This window comes from Saccopteryx leptura, chromosome 8, assembly GCF_036850995.1.
Source record: "Saccopteryx leptura isolate mSacLep1 chromosome 8, mSacLep1_pri_phased_curated, whole genome shotgun sequence".
NCBI lineage: Eukaryota > Metazoa > Chordata > Mammalia > Chiroptera > Emballonuridae > Saccopteryx > Saccopteryx leptura.
Genome location: NC_089510.1, coordinates 26,805,339 through 26,819,468, shown reverse-complemented (window position 1 = coordinate 26,819,468; position 14,130 = coordinate 26,805,339). Strand labels below are relative to the sequence as shown.

The 14,130-nt window shown below is 37.8% G+C and overlaps 1 protein-coding gene across 2 annotated transcripts in view; it reads right to left on the bottom strand.

The window, feature by feature from the left end:
• Positions 1 to 14,130, bottom strand: part of EPHA6 (EPH receptor A6) — an 883,820-nt gene that overhangs the window by 172,097 nt on the left and 697,593 nt on the right. For both annotated transcript variants that reach the window (XM_066348030.1, XM_066348031.1), the window contains one exon: positions 6,065 to 6,126. In XM_066348030.1, coding sequence (XP_066204127.1) covers positions 6,065 to 6,126 — 62 coding nt within the window. The remainder of the gene's footprint in view (positions 1 to 6,064; positions 6,127 to 14,130) is intronic.

Here is a 14,130-nt window from a genome sequence, read left to right as displayed (position 1 = left end):
TACTCTCTCACCTTCACACACAACTATACTTCCTATTTTACACAACGAAGAGTTCCAGAACACGAAATTTTCTGTTTATTTAAAGCCTACCAGTCTCTTTATTTCCTTCTTTATCTAGCCTGGCTTCACCAGTGGCTTATTTGAAAGCTTCTTTTACCACCACCCAATTCCCCTTCATACCCTTGTTTTTCCTGTTGCACCTGTTCTACAAACAATACTGTCTGCTGTTTGCATTCTTACACCGGGGTTGAGTGCTTCTGTAAAAATGCACGGTGGCATGCACACCACTGCCAGAACACTGCCAGCGTCAGCCAGGTGTCAGCATGACTTGTTAATTATGCTACTTTCTTCAGGACCAAAACCGGGGTCTGGCGTGAGCACCAGAAGAGCACATGTGACAAATAAAACTCATTGGGCCAGCAGCCCTGAAGATCCTCTTCCCGGCCACTTACATTGCATATCATTAAAAATCTTGGTAAAGACGTTTAGTTGCCCTTTCTAGGGCCCAGAAAAAACTGTTTTCTTGGAGTAGAGCTTGCTCTTGATGGTCCCGCTGCTGCTCTTCTTTTTAACTTTGGCAATTATTCTAAACATTCACTCTAAATGAAAGTTTAAAGTCCTTTTACTACCCTTTAACTTCAGGTGGAAATGCAGCATCATCGGGTATCATTTCCTTCAATTCAATACTTATTCCTCGTCAATCTCTCCAGATCCACAACACACAGTCCCTTCAGTCTCGGAAGACGTGAGCAGGCTCTGCTACTCAAAGTGAACCTTCCCCCAGGGTCCTTGTTCAGTTTCTTCCCAGTTCCTGAGATAGTCTGTCTCACCAATGCATTGCCTTTGGTGCCCTGTCTCTTAGTGTAGAAAGTGTCTGAATTATTTTCTATCTGAAACGACAGCATTAATTTTTCTTTTATTGTCTACTAGCATCTGACTGATCTCTCTTGTCTCATTATCTCATCCACCTTTTCCCTAAAAACTCTCTCCACCTACCACATCCCATTTTTCTTGCATTCTCATTTTGCCCTCTGCAATCTGGCTTCTGTCTGAAATCAACCCATGAAAAGCCCTCTTGCTGAGATCACAGAAGGACTCCTGAAGTGCTAAATCCCATGGATGCTTTTCCGGTTCTGTCTTTCAGAATTTCTTGACTGCATTTGTAACAGTTGCTTATTTGCTCCTACCTGAAACGCTCTATTCCCTTTGGCGTGGGATCCCATGTCCTCCCCCCTCTCTTCGCTTCTCTCTGACGCCTCCTTCTCAGTTACCTCTGGGGGACGCCATCCTGCTGCCGTCTCAGAGTGACATGACACACAGGAAAAGCCTGGCTCACCTTCCTTCCTTTCTCCTCCTTCTTCCTGGGACATATCATGGTTTGGCTGTAATAACCATGTTCATGTTCTTGGTTCCCAGATCTTTAACTTTAGTAAAGACTTTTCCTCTGGGCTTCAGATTTATATTTCTAATTGCTGTCTGAACATTTTCACTGCATGTTCCATAAGCATCCCAAATTGTAACGACACAAATTAAACTCATTGTCTCTCCCAACCACCACCCATCCTGTTCCCCCTTCCGTATCTTCATTTCAGGTGGTAGCACCAGCTTCTTCTACTCACTCTTTTTGCTCAAAAGCATCCTTTCTTGAACATGTCTTGAGCTATGGTTTCCCTACTCAGTCTGACTTTGTTTGCTTTTGTCTTGATCAATGTCTCCCTTTTTATATTTGTTATTTATGGATGACACTCCTTGCTAGCTTATGCAATTGTACTTTATCAATAATGCACGTATATCTTTTCTCTCACGTCAAAGCAGCTGGGTGGGAGCAGGGGGCTGCCACGTGAACATAATATACCATCTTGGACTAAAACCAGTGGTATTATATTTTTGTATCAATGGAATTTTATGATATGATAAACAAATCCACAGTCAACAAATTTTATAAAATAAAGGAATAATTTTTATGGTTGACATATGATATCTCAAAGTTTCAAAAATATTTTATGACTACATATTTTTATAACTGGTTTCTAGTCAATACTATTATAAAAGTGGAGGTCAAAAGATTTAGGGACAAGCAATTGTTAGGTGAGTGCCACAAAAAATGTTCATGGAATCCGTATGTGTAAGAGAGAAAGACCAACCAGGGCTGATGGTCAAGATTACACACTAGAAATTAAGTGCAATTGGAAAAGTTAGGACATTCTGTGCATCAGTGAGAGCAGGCTTTCTAGACAGCCATTCTGGTGCTCTGTTCTATTTTAAAATGAAAAGGAAACACACAGTGACATACCCACCCACACCCCTTCTCCACAAACACACAATTGCTCACAACCATACACACTTATCCAGACCACTCCTGCCAATATTTATCTGGCAGAATGACCATAATGATCCCAAACTGTAAGATTTATGAACCCACTGCAATGTCGCAGACAGCCAGCCACCACCACTGGCACAAGATTGTTATCTTGCACTTAGTTTTGCTACCACTCCTTCATATAAAACAGTAAATTGAAGTGATTTTCAAATAGTGTGCGAGGCCAAAGGGAAATCCTTTGTGCCTCTAGTAAGCACAGAATGCTATTAACGAGCCATGGATAACTTCCCTATTATGTGGTGCACTTAGTTACTTCTTTCTTCTGTGTTCACAGAAGTTGCGATTATCAAATTCTACACCAGTAGTTTAAAATGACTTCACTTTTGAGAATTTGTGAAAGTGTATATATATTTATATATAATTTCTGCTTGCCATGGGAAGTTGAGTGTCTGCTATTGACATCAAGTTTTATAAAGTACTTTAAGGTTCTGGTATAAAAGATGATTACAAAGAAGTGTAAGAATATTAAAGAAAGGTAAAAAGAGGGTATTTGGCCTTATTTTTTTCTGCTCCATTTTTTAAAATAAGGTGTTTTTTTTATACTTTTACTTTTATTGATTTTAGTGAGAGAGGAAAAGAGAGAGAGTGGAGAGAGACAGGAACATCGGTCTCTTCCTGTCTATGCCCTGAACGGGGATCTAAATGGCAACCTCTGTACAAGACAATATTCTAACCAATCAAGCTGTCTGACCAGGGCCTCCCATTTTTATTTTAGTAGAAATTCTGTGTGCAGAGGGGACCTACAGATGGGAGATGACAGTGAACTGATAAGAAAAAGTAATAAATAATTTAATGAAAAGATAGAATTCATACTGTATGAGAACATGGCTTTTTGAGTCAGAGACTTGTGTCTGAATCCTCCCTCTCTACCACTTACAATGTGTCAGGCATTACTCTATAAATTTTACAAGAATCAACAAATACATCCTTAAAACATTTGTATGAGGTAGATGCTGTTAACATTCCTATTTTAGAGATGAGTAAACAGAGGCACAGAGAGGTTACTCACTTTGTCCAAGTCACAAGGTCACACAGCTGGTAAGTGGCCAAGTGAAGATGAACTGAGAAAATATATGTTGAAGTTCTCATAGTAGTAGAAACAGTAACCACAACCAATTGAAAATTTACTCTTTCCCAGACTGTATGGTGTCTTACATACATGATGCATAAGAGATGAAAAGTTTCAGTTTTTAAATTTTGAAGCATGGAATATACTACTTATAATATGTAGCAGGAGGTTTTAGTAAATATTTATATTATCCTTTCTTTATAACATATTTTAATTAATTCATGACTCAGCAAGAGAAAAAGTGTATCTGAAGCTAACACTTCTCTCTTAATTTTATTTTGGCAGTCATCTCTGATCCAACTTTCAGTAACAATTTGGATTGGGTATGTGCTACATTACTTGCCATTATGTTCACCTCTAAGATATAGCTGATACAAATATAAAAACCTCTCCCAAGCATCATTAGATGATTATATATATATATATTTTTTTTTTATAAAAATGAGTTTTTGAATAAATAGTATGAAAGGGCATACATATATGTGCATTTCAAGCACCATAGCTGATCCTGATAAATTATTCTAAAATAGTATGGCACATTTAAAGAAGAAATGAATACAAACTATAAAATTATTTCATAGCTGAGAATGGCTACAGAAACACCCCCCCCAACAAATAGTTCATGTCCCCAAACACCTATAAGTTTCATTTTGCACTTTGTGTGAGGAGTACAGCTCTGTAATAACTTGACGGTTTTGCTGACTTCAGCTTCTGGCATCGAATCTGGACATCCAATCCAGTCACAGTGTAAATATATCATCACTGCTGATATTGAGAGCAGTGGAAAGAAGGAGCATGGAATCAAGAAAAATAAATGAAAACGGGATCAAGAAAGAAAGGCGAGATACACATGGAACTTGTCCAAATTACACAGAGCAAAAAATGAAGTGAAGAAATAATGCTTTGAACTGTTTATTCTTATGAAAATGAATAAGAAAACTAAAAGAACACATTTTAAATAGCCAAAGTCCACTCAGTTTCTAAGTAAGAAAAATGGCTAAGTCTCTACAGATAGATATATTTTAAAGCCTGATCAGGCGGTGGCACAGTGGATGGAACATTGGACTGGGACGTAGAGGACCCAGGTTCGAAACCCTGAGGTCACCGGCTTGAGCATAGGCTCACCAGCTTGAGCCCATGGTCTCTGGCTTGAAGCCCAAGGTCGGTGGCTTGAGCCCAAGGTCACTGGATTGAGCAAGAGGTCATTTGCTCTGCTCAGCCATTATTATTATTCAGGCATTAGTGAAACAAATGATAAGTGTTGGTCATTTCCCACTTTTGTTCACTTGCTGCTAATTTTACTGCAGTCATTAAAAGAAATATGCTTACAAAAAAAGTGGCGACTACTTGTGAGGCCAATCTTGGTGTCAGGGTCTTCAAGGCAATGCTAATTATGACATATTGAACCCCAAGCACACTTGTCAGCAGAAATACTATGCTGAGCCTGGTAGAAGTCTGCTCCCATGCTCAGAATTGCCATAAATGTGTAATATATTTTCCAGCAAAAACTGCTAGCAAACTGTTTTTGTAAACATAATCCTATGGTAAACTTACTAGACTACAGTATAGTGTAAATATAACTTACATGTGCACTTGGAAACCAAAAAGTTTGTCTGATTTGCTTTATTGTGGTGGTCTGGAACCAAACCCACAATATCTCCAAGGTATGCATGCAAACAAAACAAATGAGTTTTGAACTATAGAAATGATCCCTGAGCCCTGGCCGGTTGGCTCAGTGGTAGAGCGTTGGCCCAGCATGTGGAAGACGTTGGTTCGATTCACAGCCAGGGCACACAGGAGAAGCGCCCATCTGCTTTTCCACCCTTCTCCCTTCTCCTTTCTCTCTATCTCTCTCCCTCCCACAGCCAAGACTCCATTGGAGGAAAAGTTGGCCCGGGTGCTGAGGATGGTTCCATGGCCTCCATCTCAGGTGCTAGAATGGCTCCAGTTGCAAAGGAGCAATGCCCCAGATGGGCAGAGCATTGCCCCCTAGTGGGCTTTCTGGGTGGATCCCAGTCAGGTGAATGCAGGAGTCTGTCTGACTGCCTCCCTGCTTCTCACTTCAGAAAAGCACAACAACAACAAAAAAGTACTTTAAAATTTTTGTTCTAGAAAAACTCTCTGCTAGACTTACTCTTTTTCATTTTGTTTTTAAAATAGTCAGCCAAATGGACTTGAGAGAGACAAAGTTGTTTAAATTCTGATATTAATTTGTTATTGTTGATCAATATACATAGAGCAATTTAAGGGGTTCAGCATTTTAGATAAAACATAAAAATACTAAATTGTTAAGTGCGATAAAGCAAAATAAATGGCTATGTAGAGTCTCATTTAATCTGTTTGTTACAACATTTGAAATATATATTTATATTAACATAGCCAGTGAATTTGTAAGAGAAATCAATTATATTATTATGTGTCTATGCTCCCCCCTTTTAGTAAAACTGTAATATATCACAGTATCAAAGAAATGGACCCTAGAGAAAATGCTGCTTGCTGTTCTTCATAGAAAAATCCATGAATACCATTATGCAAAAGTTAATTTCTGATATATGATTTAAATCTAGAACTCAGAATAGCTCACTTAAATACCATCAGAGAAAAAAACACCTCACCCGCAGAAAGGAGTCTAGGGATCCGTTCTCCATGTATTCCACCACAATCATTACTGGTCGGCCTGCAGAGAGAGCAAGGGAACACAGCGCATTAGAGCTATTACAGAAATGTGTGCTGCCCTTCGGGAGTGCCAGCCGTGGCAGCTCAATATTTGTATTTTTTTTTTACTAGGAATTTCACTTCCCAACATGCTTCTATTAAAGTACTCATTATACATAGGCATCTCTCCATTTCTTTAGAGCAGGGGTCCCCAAACTACGGCCCGCGGGCCACATGCGGCCCCCTGAGGCCATTTATCTGGCCCCTGCTGCACTTCCAGAAGGGGCACCTCTTTCATTGGTGGTCAATGAAAGGAGCACATTGACCATCTCATTAGCCAAAAGCAGGCCCATAGTTCCCATTGAAATACTGGTCAGTTTCTTGATTTAAATTTACTTGTTTTTTATTTTAAATATTGTATTTGTTCCCGTTTTGTTTTTTTACTTTAAAATAAGATATGTGCAGTGTGCATAGGGATTTGTTCATAGTTTTTTTTATAGTCCGGCCCTCCAATGGTCTGAGGGACAGTGAACTGGCCCCCTGTGTAAAAAGTTTGGGGACCCCTGCTTTAGAGCATTATTTACAATATGCTATACGTGAATTACAATATAAATTACAAAGGAATTAAGTACTTCCTTTTTTAAAGCCTGTGCAATTGCTTGTTTTTTGTTTTGTTTTGTTTTTGTTTTTTAGATTATTACGTTCTTTTTGTCCTGCGCTTTTCCTTAAAAGATAATCAACAAGCCAAAGCCAGGGTTTCAACTATTACTGTAGCTGCTTCATGCAGTTGTGGTCCAGCTTCTCCTGTAGTGGTGCAGTAACTAGGGCTGAATTACACGAGACTGAGCATTTCTGAAATATTCCTAAGGCAGAGAAGAAAATAGAGATTCATAATTTCTACCCCCTTGATTGGTGGTGGCACAATGGATAGAGCGTTGACCTGGGGCACTGAGGACCCAGGTTCAAAATCTTGAGGTCAATGGCTTAAGTGAGGGCTCATCCGTCTTGAACATGGGGCCACCAACTTTAGCGTGGGGTCACAGGCTTGAGCATGGGGTCATCAAAATGATCCCACGGTTGCTGGCTTGAGCCCAAAGGTCACTGGCTTGCGTCCAAGGGCTGGCTTGAGCAAGGGGTCACAGGCTCAGCCTGAGCCTCCCAGTCAAGGCACGTATGAGTAGCAATGTATGAGTTGATGCTTCTCATCTCTCTCCCTTCCTGTCTCTCTTGCTTAAAAAAAAATTAAGTAGAAAAATATCAGTAGATTGATAAATGCTACAAAGCTGGCAGAATCTGTAATAATTCTTAATCATCCTTTTATTGGACCTAGATTAGATCAACAGAACAATGATGGCAGTACATGAAAAATAAGTAACTAATTTCATAGTCTAGTGCAAAAGCTAAAATCAGAACATCGTTTCTTTCTTATCATATCTATTTGCAATAGTTACAGTTCCTAATGCTTCTGTTAGGTAGAACATTAGAAATAAATAACTTTGATTTGTTTCAAAGAAAATAATCTATTTGTTCTGCCCAACTTCCCAAGCTTAAGAGATAAACTCATTTCAGATGAATAAAAAATATTATTTACCTGAAATAAATATGTATGACATTTACTTTTTTACTTCTATATTTCTTGCTTTTCATTGAAATATTTTAGCAATTTAATCTGCACTATGCACAGAATTTTCCCTCATGAGTACAAAGTACATGTGCCAATCATGGAAATATTAGGTCTCATGTTATAATTCATGTCCCTTTTACGAACTTAAAGCCTTTTGGGTTAGAAAAGGTGATGGTAACAAATTAGTAGAATGTCTGCAAATGCTAGATTTTTACAGCTGAATCTATATTTTAAAGAAAGATGTGCTAAAGGGTAAATCTAGTAATAAAGTTCCCAATTTATCATGCATAGAATTAGAACCAAAAGAAGACATCCATTTTGTCGGATTTCTATAATGTTCCTTAAAGTTATTAATTTCACCTAAATACAGATAAAGAACTTTATCATTAAATATTGAGGTCAAGTGAACAACTGTCAGCACTATCGTAGGCAGTGACCCAGAAGGTCAGGTTTTAAATCTGAAAGTTTGTTATGAAATCATTTATTTGGCCATTGGTTTTAACAAGCTTAGAGACAGCAGCTTGCTGCAAATACATGGTTAGCAAGGTAGAGAAAAATAAAAGTTCATCTTCATATGTAAATATAAAAATTCTGACTGAGACCAATATTCCAGTTAGAACTATAATAGTTTATGGATGTTAAGGGGAAATGTTGGGTTACTTCAATGACTGCTGACCTCTTCTGCCCATAGTCACAACTTTACAACCTACCTTGCCTATTGCTGTCACAGAAACGTATATACTTTATAAAAAGCATATTTGAAAAAGTATCTTCTCCCTAAGAATGTTAGTCTTATTAGAATAAGGAGAGTTTATGAGCACTTCACTTATATTTACTATATCATTATTATCCCTATTACACAGATAAGGAAATTGAGGGATAGAATATTAAATTACTTGCCTAAAGTCAAACAACTAGGAAGTGGAAGTGTTAGGCAGTCTGCCTCAGAACTTCAACTCTTACCCTTTATGCCACGGGGCTCTCAGGCACTATTTATAGACCAAAGCTGTAAGGCTTTGTTAGTCAGTCCTCGTCTTTCCTAACCAGCCCTGTGATCCACCAGTTGTCTTTATCACCTAGACTTGTTCAATCTTTGCCTTTCCTTTTGGTATTACATATACTGCCAGGTTTAGCTCCCAGTTTGCTTCTCTCCCTAGTAATCTCATCTCACAGCACTCCAGAATGTAAAAGAAAAAAACAAAACAAACACTACTATAATATTGAACTTCTTATTTTATCAAACCCATTAGTCCTTAAGTTATTCAGTTGTGCTGCTTCTATAGAAAATTATTACTGCCCATATTCTAACTTGGTGTGTTTTTCTGGACTTATTACAATGACTGTTTACTAATTATAACTTGCTAATGCTTGTACAGCCATTATTTTGAACATTCTGTAATATATCAAAGATATATACATATCAATATTTTAAATTTTTATTAAACTTATTGGGGTGACCTTGTACCATATAATTTCACTTATATTTACAATCTAATGAAAAAACTAACAAACAAAATAGAAAGAGACTCATAGGTACAGAAAACAGGGGGGCTGAGTGAAAAAGGTGAAGGGATTAAGCAAAGGAAAAAAATCATATTATTTAGACAACAATATGGTGTTGATTAGAGGGAAAGGGACATGGGAGGGAAGTAGAAGAGGTACAGGGTGATAAATGGTGACGGAAGGAGACTTGACTTCGGGTGGTGAACACAATATAATATATAGATGATGTATTACAGAATTGTATACCTTAAACCTGTATAATTTTATTAATCAAATATATATATATGTAAATGGTTATTATATATCATTTCTGGTTCCTGGAGAAACATCCTCACTCACTACAAGGTCCATACTCTCATGGACTTCAGAGTGAGAGGAGGGATAAAAATAAGCTAACAATTACTACAAAGGGCTAATGGTCCACCCTCCATTAAAGACCGTTTTACTTACTGCATTGTTTGCTGCAGGATTAAAGTCTGAACTGCTTAGCAATTAAATTCCTTCATAATCTGGCCCTGGCCGTTTGGCTCGGTGGTAGAGCGTCGGCCTGGTGTGCAGAAGTCCCGGGTTCGATTCCCGGCCAGGGCACACAGGAGAAGTGCCCATCTGCTTCTCCATCCCTCCCCCTCTCCTTCCTCTCTGTCTCTCTCTTCCCCTCCCACAGCCGAGGCTCCATTGGAGCAAAGATGGCCCAGGCACGCTGGGGATGGCTCCTTGGCCTCTGCCCCAGGCACTAGAGTGGCTCTGGTTGCGACAGAGTGACGCCCCGGATGGGCAGAGCGTCGCCCCCTGGTGGGCGTGCTGGTCTGTCTGACTGTCTCCCCGTTTCCAGCTTCATAAAAATACAAAAAAAAAAAATTCCTTCATAATCTCTCCTTTACCTTTATTTCTAGTGTCATCTTTTACCTCCTCTTCTTCCCCTCACTTTTGTTTTTCAAATTCTTTAGGTAACTCATAATCCCCTAAGTATGATTCTACTTGTACCTTCCTCTTTTCTTTGGAAGACTGCCTTCTCAGTATCTCCACTTGTAAAATTGTATACTTCGTTTCCTTTCTCCTCCCTTTATATCATAATCAAACAACTCTATAACACTTCTGGTATGGTGTTGATGTCAACTAGGTAGGTGTCTGCCTCCCACTCGAAAATGCCGTTGAGGTCAGGACTTGTGTTTAATTTTTCTCTTTAAATTCACTGTTGAGCGCAGAGCTAGTCACAAGACTAGTTACTCGACTGACTGGGATGGCACAGTGGATACAGTGAACTCCGAGGTCCCAGGTTTGAAACCTGGCGGTCTCTGGCTTGAGCACAGGTTTGCCAGGTTGAGCGTGGGGTCACTGGCTTGAGCGCAGAATCATTGACATGATCCCAAGATCTCTGGCTTGAGCCTAAAGGTCACTGGCTTGAAGCCTAAGGTTGCTGGCTTGAGCAAGGGGTCACTGGCTTGGCTTGAGGCCTGCCTCCCCCCTACTCTCCGTCAAGTCAAGGCCTATATGAGAGGCAATCAGTGAACAACCAAAGTGCTGCAACTATAAAGTTGATGCTTCTCATCTCTCTCTCTCTCTTCTTGTCTCTTGCTTTCTCTCTTTCTCTTTCTCTCGTTTAAAAAAAAGGAGTAGGTATTCAATTTTATGTTTTGGATAAAATGTCAGAAGAAACACAAATATAACGGTGTTCTCTAGAAATAATTTTAGGCCAAGAAAGAGGTTCTTAAATAATCAAATGACAAATTAATAAATCCTAAATTATTTGCATTGTAAAACATGATTTTGAAGAAAAAACAGTATTCAAACATCAGCTCAGATACCTAGGAGCTGCATGATCTTGGGCAAGTTTAGCTCTCTCAGCTTTTGCATCCATAAAATGAAGATAATATTATAGACTACATATGATTTCTCTAAAGCTTAGCAGAGAAAGCATATAATTAGTACAGTATCTAGCAATAGTTGGCACACAAAAATGGTACTGTACATTTATTTTCTTTGCCTTGTGTGCACAATTATCTGCTTCATGCTTCTTATATTTGTTTATAGCAAAAATCATTTTATAAAAATGGATCATTTTCATATTTTACTGTAGTATGATATGGACATGAACATTCTTTTATATCCTATAGTAAAGTAAAAATGACTGCAAGTTATTTATATGATACTGTAAATTTCTGGTGTTAGCACTGAAATTGTCATGTCCCAGACAAATTGGAATGGTCATTTCCTTTATTCCTTGTGTACTCAGCACACTCAGCACAGTGTAGTTTGACGTTGTGGGATTAGAGTCAGATAGCAGGATACTGAAGACTTTTTCTACTCTGGGCAAGTGAGCTTACATAACTCAGTATTATCTCACTGCCTTAGTATGCTCATCTGTATACTATATATTCATCATATGTATATCTGCAGATTACAAATTATTACATAATTTAACCTCCTTCATTGCCTGAAGTATGAACTTTAATCAGATGTGTTTAAAATACAGAGAATATATCTGGTACTAAGTATTAAATCTCCCCATTAACAGCTAAAAGAATGAATGGGTAAATGGAAATATTATATTTTACATTACTGACTAGATGTTTAATCCTAAACTAAAAAGTATCTTTCAGAGGTAAGGTTCACTATTAAAAATGACTAATATCAATATAGTTAGGAGTTTTCTTTACGATCCTAAAAGTCATTTTAAATCCTATACTCCTGAAATCAATAGGTTTGAAGTTGCTTTAATGAACAAAATAGTTACTTCTGGAATAAAATAATTAAAATGGATATATTATTACTATAAATAACATACTATGATATGCAGTTTTTTAGTAATAGCTTCTATAAAAAGTAGATTCATATTTCTATCTAACAAGATATGCTATAACTTTTATACTCTATCTACAGATTTGTATCAGTAACAACTGGTCTTATGGTAAATCTGGACTTGATTTTTAACTTTAGAGCTATTTGAAACTCCTAAATCCATATAACTATGTTGATTTGGTTCTCTTTCCTTATTTTGCTTTTTTTAAATATTGAGATTAAATTGGAGAAATGTTGAAGAATAAATCATTTTTTTTTTTAGTGATAAACCAGCTGAGCAGAAATTAGGAGTGATCTGCATTATGAAAGCACTAGCACTTCTTAATCTAGATTTGTTCTATAGAGTGAATAAAAGGTTTGAGGCTAAAGAAACAAAACATAATTTTCCTGCCAGTTCCAGAGAGCAGTGTCATATCATCTGTAGCCATTTACTTTAGTAATACTCAACATTCTTTCTTTCTACTGAAAATTGCCACCTGGGCAAAAAAGATTTCTTCTCAATTAGAAGTGTCTCATTGACAAGAGAATTCATTGCCAAAGATGCCTGATGTTAGAATGTGTCTTTATAAGACACTAACCATATTGCAAAACTTTAATAACAAATTTAAATAAATGGCTTTTTTTATTTTCTATCACTTCCATACTTATAAAAGTAATATAACAATGATCAAATTAAAAACACATATTTTGAAATTATTTGATTTTTGACTTTTTGCATTATAATTATTATGAAAGATATAATTGATTATGCAATAATCAATAGTTTAATTACCAGTAGGTGGCAATGAACAAAACACATCTGAGAATTTTCTCATGACTTGAAAAACTATATAAGTTGAAACTTAATTAAATTATATATCAGATAAATAATTTTATGGTGCCTTTGTCCTTGACTTTTCCTGTGAAAACCTTTTGTGTAAATAATTTAAAAATAGATACTATATCTAAATCAGCACAGATGTTAATAATTACTGACTTTAAAAACTAAGTTCTTCGATTTGCTAATTACTGTTCTAAAGGTTTTACACTTGCTAATTTATTAGTCCTCATCTCAACCCTGGTGGTGAATATAATTAATAGTTCAATTTAATAGATAAGATTACCAGTGTACAGGCCCTGGCCATTTGGCTCAGCTATAAAGTGTCGGCCTGGTATGTGGAAGTCCTGGGTTCAATTTCTGGTCAGGGCACACAGGAGAAGCAATGATTGCTTCTCCACCCCTACCCCTCTGCCTTCTCTCTCTTCTCCTTCTGCAGCCAGGGCTCAAATAGTTTGAGCAAGTTAGCCTGGGTACTGAGGATGGCTCCATGGCCTTGCCTCAGGCACTAAAATAGCTTGATTGCTGAGCAACAGGGCAGTGGCCCCAGATGGGCAAAGTATCTTCCCATAGAGGGCTTGCTGAGTGGATCCCGGTCCGGGCACATGCAAAAGTCTGTCTCTGCTTCCCTGTCTTTTACTTACTTAAAAAAAAAAAAGATTACGGATGCACTGAGAGTTCAAGCAACCTGTCCAGAGACACATGGAACAGCTGACAGAGCTAGGGCTTGAGGCCAGGCGATCTGGCTCCAGAGTCTGTGTGCTTGTCATTTCCCCCAGATAAAACTTGGGTCTCCATTAGTAATCTGGAGAACACAAAGTATTACCCTAAATCTTAATGCCTTGTCTTAGAAACACACCCTGGAGGGGCCTTATGAACTGGGCGCTGTGTTGCTCCCAAGTATGTTTGTCTCTGAGAAGCTCTAGGGTTTTAAAGCCCCATAAAGTCCTATGGTATCTACACGAACAGCAAATATGTGCTCTGGACATTTGCTGGAGAAAACCTTTAGATTTTGCTTTCCCCACCTCCCAATTTCAGTTTATGATAATGATTTTAAGTTTCCTTTACAAATCAATTTATTTTGAATTATCCTAAAATATATACATATATATGGATTCAAAGGACAGAACTTTTACCAGTTGAAATTTCACTTGTAAAAAGTATAGATGAGAACATTTAGGAGTAGCCTGTGATGTTTCTGCAAAACCTCTGGGGAAAACACTGGGGAAACTATTAACATATCCTAAATGTTTCCAAAAAGAGTTCTAAAGCATCTGGGAGAA